The following is a 23433-nucleotide window of genomic DNA, read 5'->3' as shown; positions in this document are numbered from 1 at the left end:
CCGCTATCCACGACCTGTTCATTACAATTTTACAAGGGTCTACCTCGTAGTCGCGGCGAAATGATAATGCATAACCACTGTAAGTTGTGCCGAAGTCAATAGCAGCTACCAACAACTTGTTTTTCTTCTTTAAAGTTTGTTCTGGACAAAATGATTCATGCTGAATAAAACAGAAAAAATAGTTATAGAATATAACTAAAACCTACTCCTCCGATTTTTAGAAGATTCTGTTAACAAAACAGCAGCAATTTAATGCATAAAAAAGTCAAAAGTTGATAAGTTGACGAGAATGAAAAAGAGTCCATACTCAAGTAAATTATCTAAAGGCTTTTGAAATGATTTAAAGACCGTGTTCGATATCTTTGTTATCTTGAAAATTCCAAACGTGCTGCCTAAAAAGCAAAGAATTTAAGACCAGTACAATACTTAAAAACCTTCAATTGAATAATTATTATGCAAAGATTATTTTTACTTTGTCCTCGGTGAGTACTGCTATTACAGGTCTGTATGTTTTACAATGCAATATGAAACATTTTAATAAACAAAGTGTGAAATCAACTTGCCGGTATGCCTACGTTGCCTCTGTCGATTGGTTGTGAAGAGGTTTCGTCGTATGATCGTACTTTGAACTCAATGTCTTCAGCCTTATGCTGTAATTGCTGCGACATACTGTTCAAATCTGAATATATAGGAATGTTAATCGTAACCTTCTCTGTACACATTATACGTAAATAAAATTAGGTCCGTGGGTGAAATCATAATAATATTGAAAAAAAACAACAAAAAAAAAAAAAAAAAAAAAAAAAAACAAACTCGAAATTATGGTGCAGCTGGTTATAATAACGACGACTCGATTCCAAAAGCGTCATCCTTAAGTACCACATATACTATTTCACACCGAAACGCCTGTATTAAATTAAAATTTCAAATAACACTTCAGGGTATCTTTGGATTTTTGATCGAGCTAAGACACATCACTATGTGTCACATAATGCGTGAAAATTAGAAAAATACACTGATGCTTCAATATGTTCAGTTAGAGGTCTCTGATACACTGCCTAAAAAGTTAACCATTTTAACTTAAAAGAAATACGTTTCTAATTTTAGGTGTAAATATGCGTATTTTGATAAGGTTATTGACCTAATTAGAATTATTGTTCGACTCAGTTTTTATGTTACGTGTTTATAGTGGTTAAAATGATCGCTGTCATTTCTACTATGATTTGTTCGATATAATTAGCGAGACATATTAATTTTAGATTGTCCTTCCATCTGGCTACACGAATTAGTGTCGCTCATAAAGTACACAGTGTTCTAATAATCTATGAAAATTATATAAACTTGTACAGTTTCGAAATGTCTTTGTAATCTCTTAACACATAAGTAGAAGGTCACACAAGGATATTATAGGTGAAGTTATTCAAAACCGTGTTAGCAGTTTCCTACTAAAGTTTCTATTACATACATATGGGGAAAAGTAACCAAGCCCTCTGGTGGCCATTTCTTGATGAATTAAAATAATTTGAACAATTTTTGTAGAAGGACACACAGGGACAATATGTGTGAAATGGACCAGTGGTTTCATACTAGGAGATTTTTAAAAGTTAACACTACTGTATTCATACAGGGAAAAGTGACCACGCCCTCTAGTGGCCATATTTTCGACGAATCAGAATAATTTGTACAATTTGGCAGGAATACACACAAGGACAATGTGTGTGAATTATTTTAAAATCAAACTAGCAAACAAGAATTAAAAAAAAAAGTTTTTACTATATACAAATAGGGGAAAGTGACCATGGTCTTTGTTTTTTGAAGAATCAGAATAATTTGAACAAACTTGATAGAAGGTGTCACAATGACTATTTGTGTGAAATGAATCAAAAGTCGGGTCAGCATTTTCAAATAAGGAGATTTTCAAAATTTCTACTATATACGCATAGGGAAAGTGACCACAACTTCTGGGGGCATTTTTTTAATGAATCGGAATAATTTGAACAACATTGTAGTTGGTCACACAATGACCATTTGAATTAGATTTAAAAAAAAATCTGGCCAGCAGTTTCACACAAGAAGATCTTATAAAGTATCAATATTATACATATATCGAAAAGTGATCACGCCAACTGGGGGCCATTTTGTGGTGAAGAAATAGTTTTAACAATCTTGGTTAAAGATTACATAAGACTATTTGTGTGAAATTATTTCGAAATCAGACCATCAATTTAGGCGGTGTCGTTTAAATATTTGTTTTTCTTTAAAAAGTAGTCTTATATTTTTATAACTTTAGACAGAATCTTTGTTGGACCATATTTTCACAAATCACATTTTCCACAACCGTGAAGAATACGATCCTATTATTCACATTTATCTCATTTTTTTCACATAGACCGAAAATATTCACTTGAGATCGATCTAACTTTTTGGTGTAGCATCAAATCAAACTTTTAGAAGAAATTCGGCTATTTTCGTTACTAAAGCCCCCTATTCACGTTGCCCAATCATGAATTGACAGGTGAAAGCCAAGTTATAAATAATGTGTTTGTTTGTCCCCAAAGTAATTCGCGGATGCATAGTCTCTTTTACTGGAAAGTGTGGCTAATTCTATGTACTGCTTTCCTTACTTTTCTAAACACTGCCAAGATATAACTCGATAGTTCCTTTTATTTACTCAGAGACTCAGCCAAAACAGTGTGCTGATAAAACGGGGAGGTAAAGAATTTTATGCATGTAGTTGGTATACTGATATAGAACAAACTTTTAATTTTGAAACCAATTGGTTATGAATACATTTTTACATATGACGAGTTATGGCGGCTGATTTAAGAAAATTCGTTATGTAGCGTTGTCGTTTATGTAACACATTTCATTTAGTTGTCCTGGCACCTGCTCCAATGCGCCATAACAAAAGTTTGAATGTTTTGTTTGTCATTTTGGCGTGTGCGCCAACGTGACAAAACAAAACTAACAGCGTGACATAACAACACAGAACACAGTGCAATGAAACATTTTATTTCGTTCTGGGACGCGCACCATCAACAATAGCTTCGTGTTGACGCAAATTCTTTGTTTTGCGATAGCGTGCGCACCATTAACAAAGATTTCGTTCTGACGTGACGGCGCGTGCACCGAGACGAAATAAAATGCTTTAATGCCTCTTGTTGGCGCAAATGTCAGGACGAAATATTATATTTGTCGGGCAACATTTTCAAACGGCCAGTAAAATTCTGGTTAAATCAGCATATCTGCACGCGTTTCTCGGTAGGTATTGAATGATAATAGGAGGTATTACGATCTTTAACAAGCTGCAATGATTCAGACAAAATCATGTGAAACACAAAATTGGCCATTCCCATTCACCACATGTCAAAGCTAATGATCGTATTCTTTACAATGGTGTGAAAATATGACCTAACAAATGTTTTTCTTAATAATTGTACGACCTTCGTTGGTTCTGTTCCGCTGTTCTTTTAAATTATCTACCAACCATTGCTGTAAAGCTGAAAATAAAAGACACATAATGATATTAGCATAAGAAAGTTGCTATAATTTCAAACGGTTGATAAGTCATATTATAGTGAATATTCATACCAAGTTAATAAGATATCCATGTTATACACCGGAATAGAATACACGTCTTAAATCTTTGACCTCTAAGAGTAGGAATCTAATCTTGATCGCGCACCCGACACATTGTCTTGTTTTAATTGTCAGTTTTGTTTCAAGTTATTGATAAATCCGACCATGCATGACAAATGTTCGACCAAACACGATGTCACCAATCATAAAACCTACACTTGTCGACACCTCTGTATACTTTTAATTAATTAAATAATTATTCAATAACCAACCAAAATCAATCATATAGGCTTCAACGTTTTAAATTAAAAATTGTAGGCCTTTAAGCAAACGTAATATTTCAGTATAAATCAAAATCAGCTGTGTCAGTTCCTGCAATTTATGAAATAAAGTGAAATAATCCGTTTAAATAATACAACGTAAACTCACCTTTGATTTGAGAGCTAACTTCAGTCAGACCCTGAAAAGTATTACATTGGGCTCCTTCTATTTTCTCCATTTGTTCTGCTAGTTTTTCTTTCGTTGTTTTAACATCTTGCCTGACATTGTCCTCAACAAGGTTCAGTTTATCTGTTAAATTTTCCTTTGTCCTTCCAACCTCCTGTCTAAGGTCTTTAGAGAAAGCTAGCTGTGTCTCTTTTAAGTCTTGCCTAACAGTACTTTCAACTGCATGTATTTCATTTGACAACGTTTCCTGTGATTTTCTAATAACAGTAATGACTTCCTGAAAGAGGTCGTCAGTATCCTTCGCCTCCTGTAATCTCTTAATTGCAGACTTTACCTCCAAAGGTTCAGATGCGTAAGTTGTAATGTATTCTTTACATTTATCTTCGATAGTTTGGTCAAAACCGTTAGCTAATGTGTTAATCGCATCTCTAAGGTCTTTTTGCACGTCCTCATATTTTTCTAAGTATAATGATGCAGATGGACTATGTGCTAGAACTTCGTGCCTAATGAGCTTGATTTCTTTCAATTTTTGTTTTTCTTCATCACTCAGTGATTTACGGAACAGGAGAAGCATCACGCCAATAAGCATTTGGATATCCCATTTATTGACGTCAGTTCTGTCATACCCGTTGTTTGGAAATAACTTTTCCATTTGTTTCTCATGAAATTCATGTCTGAGTTTATTCTTGTATTGTTTTAACAATGTGTCTAAGTCCCCTCCATGGTTTGGTAGCTCTCGACCTATAATCTGTTTGGCAATATATGCACCACCTTCACACAAAAGCAGAATGGTCCTTAGGTAATACTCGTTTTCTAGCGTCACCATTTCTGAAAACAGAGAAAAAGTTATATATGTATACAATTTTGTATTAGTGACAGTGATAACGCCTAGGATTATCGACCTGGAAAAACGATATTGAATAAGGGCTAAACCCAAGGGTTATATCACTTATGTATTGCCAGTAAATCTTCATTTCGACCAAACCATAAAAACGATCAAATCTTGCAACTTTCCGGAAAGATCTATATAAGTCTGTAGCAAATGGGTTGGACTTGAAGTTATGCCAGCATTATAAGCAGCCCTTCCCACTTCGTTTCATTATTTGTAGATTAAACTAATGGCGTTTTTTTTATAGTTTAACGAAATGAAGAAGAACACTTAGAAGAAATGGTTCAATAACACAAACGAAAGGAAAAGAAAGAAAACGAAAAATAAAGAAACAAGAGCTGTCTCCATAGGATGACACATGCCCCCGATGGCACTTTGAATGAATAGTTATGGCCGATGTTAGAGTTTAGGACCTTTGACCTACGGACCTGGATCTTGCGCGCGACACGTCGTCTTACATTGGTACACATTCATGCCCAATAATTTTAAAATCCATGCATGAATGACAAAGATATGGACCGGACACGCCCATCAATGCACTATCTTGAAATATGACCTTTAAGGACGTATGATAGAATTTGGTGCGAAAATTTTCCCAATAACAGAATTTCTTCAAACTTTGGATATTGAAGGACAATCATCTAAGAAACAAAAAAATGCAATAAAAATCATAGGTCACCGGTATCGAAAAAGAGTTATCTGCCCTTGAAAACGGCATTTCCCCCAAAAATGACGTTTTCAAGGGCAGATAACTCTTTTTCGAATCCGGTGACCTATGATTTTTTTTGCATTTTTTTGTTTCTTAGATGATTGTCCTTCAATATCCAACGTTTAAGGAAATTCTGTCAATGGGAAAATTTTCGCCCATCTCATATACAGGGAATTCTAGCGTACGCCTTTAACGTCTAAGTGTGACCTTGACCTTTGAGCTACGGACCTGGGTTTTGCTCGCGACACGTCGTCTTACTGTGGTACACATTCATGCCAAGTTATTTGAAAATCCATCTATCGATGACAAAGATATGGACCGGACACGAATGCACTATCATGAAAAATGACCTTTAACGTCTAAGTGTGACCTTGACTTTTGAGCTACGGACCTGGGTCTTGCGCGCGACACGTCGTCTTACTGTGGTACACATTCATGCTAAGTTATTTGAAAATCCATCCATCGATGACAAAGATATGGACCGGACACGAATGCACTATCATGAAAAATGACCTTTAACGTCTAAGTGTGACCTTGACCTTTGAGCTACGGATCTGGGTCTTGCGCGCGACACGTCGTCTTACTGTGGTACACATTCATGCCAAGTTATTTGAAAATCCATCCATCGATGACAAAGATATGGACCGGACACGAAAATTGCGGACAGACTGACAGACCGACAGACCGACAGACGGTTCAAAAACTATATGCCTCCGTTCGGGGGCATAAAAAAACTATGGTTATACAAAAACTATTGTTGTACTTCTGTTACAATGCCGCCGACGTGACTGAGAATATTGCCCTAATAAGTTTGCTCTTGATAGTCAAGCAGGTCAATACGTGTTTTAGCTACGTCTCCGAGACAAAATGACATTTTATAACTTATCATATGACAGTGTTTCGACCAAAACGCAAAAGAAAGAACTATAAAAATAAATATAGTGTGGTCTATCAACATTAATAACAAAAATGTTGCAAGGAGCTTACCCCGTGCTAACCATTGCTATTTGGTTTAAAGGGATTTTCAGGAAAACAACAACAGATGTTTGCCTTATTAAGATTAGTCAAAAATTAGTCATAACTAATTTAAATGGTTTAGTGGTTGCGAAGTGGCTTGTCACATAGGCGGATTTGGTTGAATACTCTGACGATTCATTTTTTTTCATAGAAAAGTTTTGAGATGTGATTAAATTGATTTCATTCTTTACTAACATATTGACTAATTATATGTTTCCATTTTTATTGTCAAGTACAGGTTAATTTCAGCTAAATACAAATTAGCATTCACAATCGGTCCTCGTGTCAGAGTCCATAGCACTTTTTTTTCTAGCCAAGCATAACGTACTTTATTTGAACAAATCTGCAGCACTTCGATTGCGTATTATATGAAATGTTTTGTACTAGCTTGAAAAAGATAATACAATACGAAACAGACATCCATATAATTTCATTTATCTATTATGGATTTACATAACACTATGCTGAAGATGAAAATTCATATAGATTAAAATACTGAATAAAAAATGCGAGTGATGGATATCAAACCAACACAAACAAAATATATTGGCTGCATTGCTCGAACTTACCTGTAGCATTACGGCTATTAAGCAGGAGGTAGGATGTAAATGGTGTCTTTCGGGGGTTTAAGTGAGAAAATTGTGTTTATCGAGAAAGTATGGCGAATTTTATTGACAAATCATCACCCTAGGGTGGATATTTTGCAAAGTAAGTGAGTTTTTCTTTTACTTTAGAAACATTGCATGCGTCCATTCTGTGACCACGCTATTATCTCCTCCCGACAATTTATCCTGAGTCTGTACATGTACCTACCCGTAAAAAGTTATTGAACACTTTATGCGGAAATAAATAGTTCCTGATCTGCTCAAGTCCACTTTTCCAACGAGTTTTGTAAAAAAAAACAAAACACACCCACACACAAAAAAAAAAGTTCGACCAATGATAGCCGATGCCTTAGAATTATCAATTTTTACTTACTGCATAGCACAAGTGCAACTTTTTATTGCCGATGTTTTCTTCTTGTTTAAGCCGATTTCCGTATCTTAAGAGGAACTTTAAAACAAGTTGTTCTCTATTCGGGTCACTCTGTACTATGCATTTACTAGTATGATACCATTCCAATGTACAAGCAAAGCCGCCACAAATTTCAATAGTCGAACCGTTTTCAGCTGTGACGTTTCGTCTTTGCAAGCTAGTAGTTCATAAGATAAGTTAACGAAGGATGATTTATGTGATTGTGTTGTACTGAATAACATAAGTGTGCTTAAATGTAAGTACATGCTAAATGTAATCAGTAATTGTGAATAGATTATGGCATTTACACGTTGGAATAGTAAATTGTGATTACCGCGTACCTTGGTTTCCCAGTTGGTTTAGTATTTTTAACATTGGACCTCTATTTACAATTACTAATTGCATTTAGCACGTATTTACACTTTCGCAAACTTTATATAATTCAATACAATAAACAATAAAGTAAATCATCGTTTGTTAACTTGTCTTATGAGCTGCTAGCTTGCAAATATGAAACGTCACAACTGAAAAAAGTCCGGCTATAGAAGTGTTTTAGGGCAACTTTCCTTGTACATTGGAATGGTATCAAACTCTAACTCTTACACAGAACAGAGTGACCTGAATGAAGTCCAAGTTGTTTTAAAGTTCCCCGTAAGATACTGAAATCGGCTTAAACAAGAAAATATTGGCAATAAAAGGTTCTTGCACTTGTGCTATGCAGTCGTAAGTAAGAATTAATAATTCTAAAGCCTTAGCTGTCATAAATTTGGTCGAACTTGTACTGTTCTACGTTTTTTACACAAGTACTAGAGCAGGACTTGAACTATTTATCTCCGTATCAAGCGTTCAATACAAGGTACATTGTCAAAAGGACATAGATAGCGTGGTCACAGAATGTACGCATGCAATGTTTCCAAAGTAAAAGAAAAACTCACATACTTGGCAAAATGTGATGATTTGTCAACAAAATCCGCCATATTTACCCAATAGACACAATATTCTCACTTAAACCACCGAAAGACACCATTTACGTCCTACCCCCTGTTAAGGAGGGGGTACATATTTTGTGTTGCTAAAATCAATTATAATGTTGAATCATACTGATTTGTAAACACTTACTAAATAATGGATCGTTCCATTATTTAAAGCATAAAAACATCACTGACCTCAAAATCGACCTACATATTATCCGTTAGTATTGACCTGGCACTCATTTATTATCGCCGATACGTTAATTTACGTTATATTTGTATCATTAACTAAATCAATGAGCACAGTGGCGTAGCGATGAACTCTCCGACTTGCACACACGTTACCATTGGTTAGACATTGGTTAGAATTCAGTTCATTTTTATCAAATAAATGTAATGCAACATTTTCGATATTGCTTTTACTCTTACATTATTTTATGAAACGTATTTCACTTTTTTGTAGTATTTATTTTCTGATTTGATTTGATTTTTACCGTGAACTGAGGTCCGTTTGCTCGAACTGACCATTGAATGAAAGTCCTGAAGATTTTAGTAGACATTTTGAAGAACGGTTTAATGACATGTACGTATAAGAATGTTAAATACTTGTGTGTGTCTTTCAATAAATGAACAATAAAGCATGATAAGTGTGACAATTTTCCCAACTTTTAAGTTTACAGATGAAATAAATAATGATATGGTCAGACAGAGGTCCCAAACCAACAACTCCGAGATTGGTAGCAGAACGTTTTGTCATCACGTCTATATTTGCACATGCTATTATGTATATCTTATATATGGTTTCAAGGGCGGATCCAGTGGGGTGGGGCGCACCCGGCGCGCGTCCCCTTTCTAAAATCGCCTGAGCATAGGTAACTTGTCTTTTGTTCTGGGTGAAAAAAAAAAGTGCAAAATATGCATTTTTTTTCTCGCTCGCTACGCTCGCATAGGTATTAATATTTTGTTCATGGTAAAAAATAGTGCAAAATATGCGTTTTTTCTCGCTCGCTACGCTCGCATAGGTATTAATCTTTTGTTCTGGGTGAAAAAACTGCAAAATATGCATTTTTTCTCGCTCGTTACGCTTGCATAGGTATTTGTCTTTTGTTCTGGGTGAAAAATATAAAATATGTATTGTTTCTCGCTCGCTACGCTCGCATTGGTAATTTGTCTTTTGTTCTTGGTAAAGAGAGATATAAAATATGCATTCTCCTTGCTCGCTAGGCTCGCACAATAAGAATCCAACAAAGTTTGCATGAGCTCCTATAATGCTCTTTACCATTTGTACAATAGGCTAATAGCCCTTGGTAACCCCTCCCAATAAAAAAAATCCCCAGAAATCCATTCGGGCTAAGAAATTCCATTTTGGGATATTTACGCAAGAATAATTCTGATAAATCATAAAACTTGGAATATAATTAGCATGTTATTTGGGTTGATTTTGTCACAAAACCTGTCCTTTTAAAATACTTAATAAAGTTCCTCAGAACGCCCAGAATGCACCAGAAGGATCCACTATTTTCAAAATTTTCCGGGGGAGCATAGTTGCGCCTCCAACACAAAATCCTGGATCCGCACTTGGGTTTTAAATATTTATATCCGTGGTAGAACTGTCCAATACATTAATTCCTTTCTCCCCTCTGCAATTGACAGCTGGAATGCTCTACCCAACGAGGTCAAAGAGATCAGACATTTAGACTCCTTCAAGTCCTACCTGAACACTAATAAACCCAAACCCAATTCACTGTTATATTATGGTGCCCGGCGAGCACAGGTTCTTCATACTCGTCTTAGAACTGACTGTAGCGGTCTCAACCAAGATTTATTCTCAAAAAACATTATTCATTCGCCTCTCTGCGCATGTGGTGCCATTGAAACTACATACCATTACCTATGCCTTTGTCCCAACTTCTCCGATATCAGAATAGAACTCTTTGACAGCATAAGACCTCTAGCGGACATCACGCTCAAGAATCTTCTCTACGGCGATGATAACTTAAGCTTGCAACAAAACAAGTTGATATTTGACGCTGTAGCATCAAGGCGATTTGACAACAGTTAGTATGCCAAGTATGTTCGGCCTGATAAGTCACTCGAACCCTAACCATTCCCCGACTCTTCAATCTTCTCTACTTTCTTTTCAGAAATACCTCTCTTTTCTACTTCGCATATGCGCCAATTTTCAATATTTATTACTATTTTCTGCTAGTTAGTTTTCTGAGGTAGTTATTTCATACTTCAGTAGGCAGTTGCATAGGTAAAACAACTAGTGTTACTTAACAAGACATAGTTACTTTTTTGAATTACTACTGCTCTAAAATGTAGCTATGAAAAAACTAATTTAAGATAATTACTTAAAATTCGTTACGTACTCTTCTCACTACTTTCCAAATTTTCTTGTTCACCATTTTCAAAAATTTCAATGTTTAATAAAACAGCTTAGTTCAATGTAATGTATTTAAGATCGTATATTTAATGCCTGCCATTATTGTATGTAATTTATCTGTAAGGAGAGGAACTATTTTAGTTAATTCTATCGTTCCAATCCTTTTCCTATTGTGTGTAGTCATGTCAGTTGTCATTCTTAAATGTACATTACGAAATAAATATGTTTAAACTAAATATTTATATCGCTGTTTAGCTTCGGGCACCAACAATTCATTTAAGGAGACATTCGAAATATTCGTGAGTGCGAGGTCAATACTTACGGACAATAGTTTTGACGTTTGAGAGGCGTCTACCGGTAAGAGAACTCATCATGATTTGTTTCGCCTTATTTGGATTAGACTCACTACTAGTCATAACTACCTACATAGGTGCAGCTTGTCACATAACCTGCTTGGGTTCAATACTCCGACGGTTCTTTTTCTTTTCAGTGAAAACGCTTGAGGTGAAAATAAATTTATTTCATTCTTGTAATTATATTTTGTAATTATATTTTTCCATTATTATTGTCAGTTACAAATAAATTTCATTTTAATTTAAAATAGCATTCACACTGCTTCATTAGCGGTAAAATTCACCAGCTGAGTCAGTAGATTCCCGGAATGAATCTGTAGAAAACAATTTTTTATAGCCAAGCATTATTTTATTTGCATATATAAACACCACATCGATTGTGTATTTTATAAGACATTTTGTACACATGTGAAAAAAGATATTACAATACGCAACCGACTTCCAAATAATTTCATTTTATCTATATCTAATGAGAAGGTATGGATTTTACCTGTTTATATACAGCTATCAAGTATCATCAAGATGAAAAATTACAGAATAAAATACTAAATATCTCCCTGTCGCATGTGCGGAGAAAGCGTTCAGGTACAAATCTCGGGGTTGTGGGTCCGAATCCTCTGATTTTCCATATCATTTTTTGCTTCATCTATAAACTTAACAGACGGGAGACGTGTCACAAACTAGGAGACATATCCTTGCAATTACTTTACATTTCGGCAAGGATGGTCAACAGTTTTTACTAAATTATTTTTAAATATATTTTTATAACTCAATTTTATTAAAAACTTTAGGCAAAATAAAAATCAGAAATAAGAGTCTTTGTGTTTTCGTCTTTCGGCAAAGGCCGACTCTGATTTTATCAAATTTTATCGAATTTTAGCTAGCTTTTTAACCAACTTTTATTCAATTTTAACTCTTTTATTCAGATAAACGAAACAACAAAATTAAATAAATCTAGTAAACTAAATTAAATGTATATATGTGGTAGGGACCTATGGTGGCATAAACAACGCCCGGACCGAGAAAGCATGTACTAGAAAGACGCCACCATAAGAAAATCCAGTAGTGACGATGATCCGGAAACATACAGACGTCAACACACAATGGTAAACAAACAACAGGTAAACGGGTAAATTTTAAGTAAAAATTCTTACGCGTAATTTAGGCGCCGGGTACACAGTGTGGCAACGTTAAATGTCGCAACGCCGCTAAATGTCGCAACCACCATTAAATGTCGCAAGGTTGACGTTAAATATCGCAACCACCGCTAAATGTCGCAAAATCTTCTGCCGCTAAATGTCGCACCTTTAACGTTAAATGTCGCAAAAATTTGCTCACCGTTATATGTCGCAACACCAACGCTAAATGTCGCACAACAGAATAAGGTGAGTTAAACAGTCTTTACAACTTAGAGATAAGACTGGGTAATGCATGCTTGATTTTGGAAGGGCTGCATTGACCTTTCACTCTAATCTGCACGTTTGCTTTTCAGTGGTTCCGCATCATACATACGTTATATATTTCATATCTAAAGGTTTGAGCACTAACGTGGTACTCGCCACAGTATACTAGATTTATTTCAGGTCTGAACTATGTTATTCTATGGTTGTCTGTTTAGCTCATGAGACATTAAGCTCGCGCTCCGTATTGTTGCGCGTTGTATCGCATGTCTTTAGTCGACCTGAATTTCGTTACACAGCAGGCCGGGGGTCAGAAATTGTTGATGGAGGAGTGGGGGTGGGTGGGGGTGGGGGGGTGGGGGGGGGGGGGGGGGGGGGGGCACCAGTTTAAAACAAAAGCGTCCCCGGCGACGTGCGGTAGGTACGGGGTTCCTCTGTCCGTATTTGTGGGAAAGTTTTTTATATACAGGTATGAAATGTTGGCCTGTGGTGCATTTTTGTCTATTTTTAGGTACGTACTAGAGGGCACTCCCCTTATTTGGGCGGTTAGGGTCTTTTCCCATTGACAATTTTGAAATACAAGTATGGAATGCTGGACTTGCATTTTTGTTCAAAATTTCGGTGTATGGGAGGGGTTATCCCTGTCATTTTCGAGGGCTCAGGGTCTCTCCCCGGGAAATTTGAAAAACAGGTTAAAATGGTTGCCTCTGGTGCATTTTTAAGGTACCTCTACAACGGCCGCCCGGCCCCGTCCCAAAGTCAAGGTCCCGTAGAGTCCTCCTATTAACTGCTGTAAGCATTGTAGGCAGGCCATATCCGCCTCACAACTCACCCCGGGTTCCTACCAAACAAGAGTTTTCCCCGAATGGCGGCCACCCGGTCCGATCCAAACGTCAAGGTCTGGGGCGGATTTGGGGGTGCCCAAACTGAAAAATGTGAAAATTTCCCAAAACGGCCTCGGACCAAGTTTGAGACCCGCTCACGAGTAAACAAGAGTTTTCCCGGGGTAGCCGCTATGCTGGCCCCCCATACACCGTCACCCTCTACAACGGCCACCCGGTCCCGTCCCAAAGTCAAGGTCCCGTAGGGTCCTCCTATTAACTGCTGTAAGCATTTTAGGCCCCCCCCCCCCCCCTCACACCTCACCCCGGGTTCCTCCCAAACAAGAGTTTTCCCCGAATGGCGGCCACCCGTGCCGGGTGGGGGACGACCCCCCTATACAACGGCCAGTACTGGAGGGGTACTCTGCCCGTTTTAAGGGGTCAATGGTTCTTCCCCCTGGGGATTTTTGAAATATTTGTATAAAATGTTCGCCTCTGGAGCGTTTTGGGTCTACATTTTGAGAAAATATTTTTTCCAAAAATGTTGGGTGCAACTTTGATGAGTATAAGTTACTAGTAAGCCAACAAGGGTGCGGTTTTGGGTGGGGGAGTGGAGGGGGGGGGGGAAGATTGGCTCGGGCAACAATCAAGGTCTGTTATACTACTGTATGTTCAACTACGCGACACGAAGACTGTGTGCTGTACCAGTTGTAGAAAACGAAGATTTTCTATTAATCAGCCATGGGTTCTATATCTTTGTTTGGAGGTTTACACTTAAGTCATAAGGTAACTATCAATGGCGGAGAAAGATCCTATGTGGCCCTCTGTACATTCTTTCAGGTAAAGCGGGAATTTTGATATTAGTTTACTTTTAGTCTCTTAAAATTGTTTGTTTTAGTCTCATTCCCCTCATTATCCTACTTTTCCGCCTACCAACACACAACCCCCTCTTTCCCCCCCCCCCCCCCCCCCTTCTCCCTTCAAAAATGTAAATATTTATATTTTCTATTAATTGTCTTGGTGCTGTGTGTTTGTGTCTTAGATATCTGTGTCGTTATTCATCCCGTTCCCCACCCATACCCAACCCCCACAAACATACAACACTATTACCAAATCGTATTTAGTTAGAAGAAACCTCAGAATATTTCTGTCCTAAAATACTGGCCCTATTACAAAATAATTTCACAAATATATTTCTGGCGTGACTGTTCAATCAAGGTGTGGAACTCAGGTGAGCGATCTAGGGCCAACAAGGCCCTCTTGTTGCTATACGTAACAGCACTTATCATTAAGATAATTATTTGTATTACATAAACCTGTTAATTTTTCTTCCCTTAAAAAAGTAAATATACACAAGGAATTGATAATCATAGTGTCAAAAAGGAAGTGCGACATTTAGCGTTGGTGTTGCGACATATAACGGTGGGCAAATTTTTGCGACATTTAACGTTAAAGGTGCGACATTTAGCGGCAGACGATTTTGCGACATTTAGCGGTGGTTGCGACATTTAACGTCAACCTTGCGACATTTAACGGTGATTGCGACATTTAGCGGCGTTGCGACATTTAACGTTGCCACACACAGGATTCGCGTGTAAAACATTTATTAATTCATAGATTATCTTCAAATTGTCAGAATCGCTGAAGAATGCATATAGCTATATGGCTAGAGCATTTTTAGTAAGATAATGTAATTAAAATAAGCAAAATCACATAGAAACGGTCGAATTTTGATAAAACCAACCGCAAAATTTCATACAGCGCGATCGTAAATATATTTTCTATAGATCTACAACACGTAAAGTAATCAATATCGATATAATCATTAAATTTAGACTCTAGACTAGAAATTGCAAAAACAGATCGGAAAAACATTAAAAAATGACAAAATGACAGCAATTTAAAAATATAGAATAAAACAGTATCGTTAAAGTACATTGAATGTTTAGCGCATATAGAGTAAGCATATTTATCGATATGACACAATTATGCAGTAGGCGTGGCGTGTAATCTATAAATAACCTGTGTACTGACAATTATCGGACGTATATAAATGGTCTTTTTAAATGTGTTTTTAAAGTTTTTTAAAGTTTTAATATTAATAAAATAAAGCTTAAGAGTATAGATGTAGTTCATGGTCAGTGGCAGTTTTTCTCAGGCGTTTCAGGAGTGTAAGTAAGGTAACCCTGGATGACAAAATTTAATAAATTTAAATATATATTTCATAATCTATTTATTATTTTGGAAATTTAGACACAATTTAGGGGGGGGGGGGGGGGGGGGGGGGGGGGGGGGGGTATAAACATTTAAAAACATTACAATAACAATAAATACTCCAGCCAAGACCCAGACATGTTCCAAAACTAACACTCGGGCCTTGAATTAAGGCCCCTTTTTAATTATATCATATGAATCTAATTCTTTGGAATCGATCCAGGCGCCGACCTGTATCTGGCAACGGGTCTCAAAATTCAAATCTCGCTGGGCCTACGATTGATTAGTTAGACTGGAAACAGTCATAACTACGCAGCGCTGCGTTAACAAATAAAAATGAAAAAAAAAAAAAAAAAAAAAAAAACGTGTCACACTTGTCATGATTTATCGTTCATGTAAAGAAATACTTTACTATTCATTATTCCTCTACATACATATCAGTAAACTATTTTATTATAATAATTATGTCGACTTATATTTTCAGAGCTGGACAAGTGTTCCTTCTATCAACGGATTTTTCAAGGAATTGGTGTCGGTTCCCGAGAAAAATAAGATGTTTCATAAAACAATTTAGAATAAAACAAATAATGATACAATTACATTACGTGGAAGTAAAAATACGGTTTGAATTAACGTGCATAGAGGTCGGAGAGCTTACCAGTACGCCACTGCGCCATTAGTTCACTATATCGATTTTTTCAATTAATTGACATAATTTACGGATACAAATATCGCGTAAAATGACGAAAACGCACGAAACTATTGGCGAAGATAAATGAGCGCCAGTCAATACTTACGTACAATATATCGTATTGAATCATGCTGAAAATAATGGACGCACCGTTCCATATTAAAAGTATAAACAGATCGCTGACCTAAAAATCGGCCTATATCCGAAATTATATTGATTTGTAAACATTACCTAAATAACAGACCGCTCCATAATTAATATTTGACATTTAAACAAAAGTAGTCGAGTCCTACAGATTTTATTTCAGTCGTCTTTAAATAAACAGCTGCTAAAATAAAATACTATTTTGTACACCCGTTAAAGTTTTCCAAGTATGTATTATACGTACGAGCACAGCTTCAAGTTTGTATTAAGGTACTTCCGCAAATTAAAATTAGAAGTTCATGTGAAAAATCAGACTCCTCGAAACAGCTTTCGAAATGCGAGGACACAAAAATATATGATAAAAGTAGAAAAGATATATCTGTAGGTAAACTTGCAAGCATGAAAGCTACGCTGAACCCTATCTCCACAGTGCTTTGGAAGAAAATGAGTGAACAGTTTTGGTTCAAAATTTTGGTATCGTATGCAAGCTAAATTGCTATAAAATATTTATTTTCAAATCAAAGAAATGCCAAAATAGTGCATACGAGCGTTACTTTTTCAAGAAGATGTCGTTAAACATTCTAATGCGCATACACGTGCACAGTTTTTCTAAAATATTTCGCCGCCATGTTTATTTCAAGGAATTAGATATATGATTGTTCTTTTACATCAGATTTCCTTTCTGAAATATATATTCTTCCTTATTCATGGTTAGAGATATCCATTTAGTATAGTTTTGCACTGTCCGAACTCCTTAATGTGTTACCGATCCTTTACATTTAAAGAATATACGCAATGTGTAATGATAGTTTTTCGCTTTACACACCTGTCTTGGACAAGAAAGCCGTTTCACTTAAAATTTGTAAGCATCCGCTGGCAATATATTGATGAAAGATCGGAACTTTTTCTAAAATAAAGTTCAATTTCAATCATTTTCAAAAACTGGAAATATTGCAAATTGTGTTGAATTTATAAATAAAACAAAAATCCCCAAAATAAACCATTTTAGAACTTTTCCGGGAACTATACGTTTCAGCCGAACAACAGCATTTTAAGACGACACAAAACTGATTTCTCTATGTAAACAATGTCAAAATTCACCTGAGGTCAATTGCTGAAAATGTAAACGTGCTTACTTGTTTCAGTTTTACGTCCTGTAGAAAACAATAAACTTTCACTTTAAATGCATATATGTTCTATAATTATTCCAATATCAAAAACCGTCCGATCTTTTCCGTGAGAAATAAACGAAGCAAATTTATCTATTTGTTTACACTTCAACCATGTGAAATTAAAGGCATGTACTATCACGAGACTCCCGTGCATTTTGAACCTCGTGGTGAATAAACTGAATTTACTTTAAAGTATGGTGTCTCAGTTGAGCCAGTTATTTGTTAATTTCAGAGAACATATCTATTAAAGAAGTGTTAATGAGATTATGCATGAGTACGAATATTTACTAATCTACTTTAAATTAACGACGATAGAAAACAAGTGTGCACTCAGCAAATAGCAAGTCTATTATTTTTAGGTGTATACTGAACACTGATCCCAATGTTCGTAATTTCAGATGAAGAACTCGTTATCCTTGGTTTCGTAGACAGTCTTAATACTGAACCTCTAATTCCGCTATCAACACTGCTGTAATGTAAAGTCAGTGTCCATTTCTATGCCGGAATCATTACACATTGTTATCAGATTTAAATCTATGGAAGTGTTTAAAAAATATCATTGTTTTACAACGAAGAACCAAGATAAGAAAAGTTACTTTTGAGACATTGGTGATTTATTCACCAGGTTTCCGCGTGAAAAGTTGATTGTACTTTGTTTGTTTCGTAGTTATCTAGAATGTAATACAGATTGTATTACCTCCTAACATATTTGGCTGTACATTTTTCTGCGATTTATTCTCACTGTGTAAAAACATGTTGCATAAATTCTATATTGTATAAAAAGTCGAAGTTCAAAATTGGTTAGTTTACGACGCATGAAACATCTAATAAGGAATCACTATACACATCGAACATGTCCCGGACCAGTATGCGGAAATACTGTGGCCAAATGTTTAAAGATTGTCTAAAAATGTACCGCAGGAAGTGCTGAAAATTACATTTCCACCATATTTTTCGTGAGATAAGCAGCGAGTAAGTACATAAATTCCACTATATTTAATTAAACCTTTCTTATACTTGCACACTCCTTGAAACGAATTTTAGATCGTTGCCAAATCTTGTTCACATTAGGTCTGAAAACTTGTCTTACAATTTAGCAGTTTGGTACACCATACATAGAAAAAATCATTGTCCGCACATTGCACTACTTTTATGTATGCTGAAAATAGCAATATGTACAAATTTATTTCCGTTTTAATACATGAAGTGGTCAGGTTTGAAAACAGATTTTGTAATAAGTTTAGTTCTATTCAGTAAGACAATTCTCCTATGCACTAATTGAAACTTTTAACTAACTTTTGCCATTCATGAATTTTTGATAAAGTACTTTGAAAGGATTTATAAATCTAACCAAAAATTTGGAAAAATACAGGTAAAATATCTGCTTTGTTTATTTTCAAATTTTAGTATCACTTTTTAAAAAGCTACTTTTAGTTCAGGTCTTGCAAACTGAGCTGTTTTGTGCTATGGAACAGCTGCATTCGAAAGCTTTTGTTCACTATATTTTCACACCTCAAATGAAGGTCACACTAAATTCAAGATGGCGGAAGTACCTTAAAAATATTAGCTTGCACTTTAATTGGATACGTCGCTTAAACTAAATTAAATCGATCATGTCCTATTTCGCATACTATGCTGAAAGTGAAATATATTGTTATGTTTAATCGCAATCATAATCTAAAAATGTAAACGAAACAATAATAATTTACCTGTGTATAAATAAATATGGCTACCATATTGGGTATGATCACTTGGCTGTATCCATGGATCTCTTTGTTGTACTGGTCGCGTATCGAGTTACTTTAAAAATCACGGGCGTAGCATAAGCTGCGGCATATTCAGGATTCGCTCACCCAATAAAACATTCGAGAAAAAATACCCATACTGTTCACACGGGAGGGGATCCAACATATGTATTCCCAAATGGGCACCGCTTAAATTCATATGTTGTGCTTCCGGTAGTACATATGTGGTAAAAATTTTGCATAAAAACAAGTGAGATTTTTATTTGTGATTGAATTTTGCGGAAATGACATTGTTTTGCCAAAAAATCGCGATGCAGTGCAACCGAGTATACATTAACCTGCACGTAAGTGCATTTACCTTACCTGTATTTGTAGAAATGACAGAGAAAAACTTATCCTCCGTGAAGCGGTATGACTGAGAAATTAGCAACATTTTTATCAACAGATGGAAATATGTTGTAATTGCCCTGCGCTTGCTTAAATTTTGCCCTCGAAACCTTCCATATGCAAAACCCCACACAGAAAAAGAAAATTATGGTGATCACTTTGCTAGAAAAATGCTTTTGGGCGAAAAACCGAATGGGATACATATGTTGTGCATGGGCTACATATGTGGTGCATTAGACTCCACAGGTTTTGAGCTTAAATGGTACCTGGATAAAAAAACGAACTGGAAATACGTGCCAAGTATATGTCACATTATCCAAAAATTATATACATGTATATTAAAGGGATAACATATTAGAAACTAGCACAGCTTTAAGCTTACATATGATGCTGTAGAACATTTCCACTAAGGAGTCAACGCATCTCTCCTAAATCCGAAGGGGTTTATGTGTTGCTTATGTGTGTTGACCTGTGAATGTCGGAAATATGCATGTATAGTTTGGTGGTTAGCATATTAGCTGCCGATATGGTCTGCGTAATTATATGTTATTGAACCTAGTGTTCTTTACGTGTTTGTTTTACTCGTTCATGAGTGCCTCTATATATATCTTCGGCGGTATTTTGCATCGTTAATTGTGGAAATTGTCCGTCTTTGAATCATGTACGTGAACTGAGTTATAGAGCTAAATATCTGTGTCTCGGGCAACGGACTCAAAAAAATAAAATGTAATAAATACTTTTAGGTCTGGGATTTCAATTCAGGAGGTAATTTTGGTTTGCCCAATACAGAACTATTGGCCCGGTCGCTCCAGTAGCTTAAAGCTGTGCTCGTTTATAAGTTATCCCTTTCATACAAATGTATATAATTTTTGGACTGATGTGACATATACTCGGCACGTATTTCCTGTTTGGTACCATTTAAGCTCAAGATCTGTGGAGTTCTAGAAAATCTAATGCATCACATATGTAGCCCATGCACAACATATGTCTCCCATTCGTTTTTTTTTGCCCCAAAATATTTTTCTAGCAAAGTGATCGCCAAATATTTTTTCTTCTGGATGGGGTTTAGCATACGGAAGGTTGCGAGGGCAAAATTAAGCAGGCACAGGGCAACTAAACAACATATTTCCACCTGTTGATAAAAATGATGCTATTTTTCAGTTATATCGCTTCACGGAGGATACATTTTTCTCTGTCGTTTCTACAAATACAGGTAAGGTAAATGCACTTACATGCTAGGTAATGTATACTCGGTTGCACTGCATCGCGATTTTTTGGCAAAACAATGTCATTTTCACAATATTCAATCACAAATAAAAATCTCACGTATTTTTCTGCGAAATGTTTACCACATATGTACTACCGGAAGCACAACATATGATTTTAAGCGGTGCCCATTTGGGAATACATATGTTGGATCCCCTCCCGTGGTTCAGCAAAGTATGCCTGCATGTCATTTCAGTTTTGGACTCGTGTTATTATATTAATAACATAGGTCAGCGGAGGTGATATACGGTTATTTTCAAGCGGAGGCACTTGCCGATGGTGTTATCATTTCTTTGAAGATTGATATTATCTCATATTATCCGATACAGCTTGTATCAGTCGGTTTCTTATACCAAAGTTCAGCTCATTGAAACGCTTGCCGGTACGAACAAGTATGTTCTCGGGGGCTTGATCAGACAATCTGACTGAAGTACTTGATCTTCTAAACGAAGATCTGAGAATGATCCATTCACATTCGTCTTCTGTATATTTTGAATTTCCGATATTGCTATTTTTATTTTCGCAAATCTGTTTTTATTTGAACCAATCAGACGACTCGTTTCAACAAGCATTTGGCTGAACCAGCAAAATAGCGTAGAATGTCACAGGCATGCCGTGAATTCCCAGTCAAAATTACCACTTTAGATTTTCGCAGTAGAGAACTGTGGCAAGTCTATATCTGCACGTAGTTTTCGTGTGGCTATCGGTGTGTAACATTAACGTATTCGCATTTACCGTTAATTATAGGCTATAGCATTTATTTTAATCCATCGGTATTTCACAAATTAGAAGAGTTAAAGACCCACCAATACCTAGTGGTCTGGTCTAACTTTTTCCTCCCACATGAACTTTGTGCAAATAATTCTGGTAATACTGGTATCATAGAACTATTCTACAAGATGACAGGTGGACAAGCTCAGTCCGGTTTTCATAACTTCATCTGCAAACTTACTCAGTCATTCTCTTTTCAGTATAGTTTTATAAAAAAATAGAATAATAACTATCTTACACTGTATATAGAAACAAAGTGTGATCTAAACTCACCTTAATACATGAAGTACCGTGCATACTACTACATTATTTGAATAATATATTTAGTAATACATTGTCTTAGCCTTATATCTGTTACTGTCAAACTGTAATTAGACACTTGTTATTTCTCATTTCTCCATACAAAAATGTATAATTACAATTATGGAACAATCTGATTGAAGTACTTGATCTTCTAAACGAAGATTCGAGAATGACCCATTCTTAATCGTCTTCTGTATATTTTTGATTTCCAGAATTGCTATTTTTATTTTCGCAAAACTATTTTTTTTTTATTTTAACCTATCGGACGACTTGTTCGAATGTCAAAGATTAAGAAAAATGTGTAGGCTGTCAGGGACTCTAATCCGGGACCAGTCGCCTACAGAGCAAGTGCTCTACCGACAGATCTAACGCTTTACCGACAGAGCTAACCGGCTGACACTTTACGTCATAAAAATGTAACTATCAAAAATCCAGTTTAAATATAGACTTTTTATTCTTACAAAATGTTGTAAGTAAGTAAAAATGTGTAGGCTGTCAGGGACTCGATTCCGGGACCAGTCGCTTACAGACTTTTTATTCTTACGAAATGTTGTAAGTAAGCCTTCTGCCTGGCTAACGGAATGGTCGTCAGAACGAGGCTATCGATAGCACGTCTTCAGATCGTAAGTATAGCGTAATAGGAGATGTACTTTAGTCAGACAGCATTATGGAAATACAAAAGGTTACAGTTAGTTAGTGGTGTGTCTTTAAAGTAACTTGAAAATAGCCACTACTGACCTTGACATTTTAAAGGGATAAGTACAGATATATATAACTCTCAAAGTTAGAATTGAAGCTCAAACAAGAGATGACACTATTAGTGACAAACGCCCCCGAGGTTTGTCTAAGAATGCTACAGTTCGATGCGCAAAATATGCCAGAATAGTTAAGGTATGACTAATTTTTCGACAGGTAACCTCGACCTTAGAGCTAGGGTCTGGGTCTTGAACATGACACACTAACTCATCAAAGGGAAAATTGTGACAAATAATGTTTGATGATGGCAGAGTTATTGACTGGACAAGAAACATAAATGTTAGCTTTTTAATCTAATTTTGACTTTGACTTTGACTTTGAAACTAGAGATTTTGGACTTGCGTCTGACACGTCATTTTAATATAGGGAACGTTTTATGCCATGTAATTTTAAAATGT

At 36.0% G+C, this 23433-nt stretch overlaps 1 protein-coding gene across 1 annotated transcript; it reads right to left on the bottom strand.

Annotated features, from left to right (window-relative positions):
* Positions 1-402: 402 nt before the first annotated feature.
* Positions 403-19585, bottom strand: LOC128552109 (cingulin-like). Its single transcript, XM_053533122.1, has 4 exons — positions 19517-19585; positions 4009-4854; positions 3444-3500; positions 403-679 (listed from the first exon to the last, which is right to left on the bottom strand). Exons 2-4 carry the CDS (start codon positions 4850-4852, stop codon positions 555-557), a joined length of 1026 nt encoding a protein of 341 aa, XP_053389097.1. The 5' UTR covers positions 4853-4854; positions 19517-19585; the 3' UTR covers positions 403-554.
* Positions 19586-23433: the final 3848 nt, after the last annotated feature.

This window comes from Mercenaria mercenaria, unplaced genomic scaffold (genome assembly GCF_021730395.1).
Source record: "Mercenaria mercenaria strain notata unplaced genomic scaffold, MADL_Memer_1 contig_2052, whole genome shotgun sequence".
NCBI classification, from domain to species: Eukaryota; Metazoa; Mollusca; class Bivalvia; order Venerida; family Veneridae; genus Mercenaria; species Mercenaria mercenaria.
Note: the sequence above shows the minus strand (reverse complement) of the source record. Positions and strands in the feature narration are given on the sequence as shown.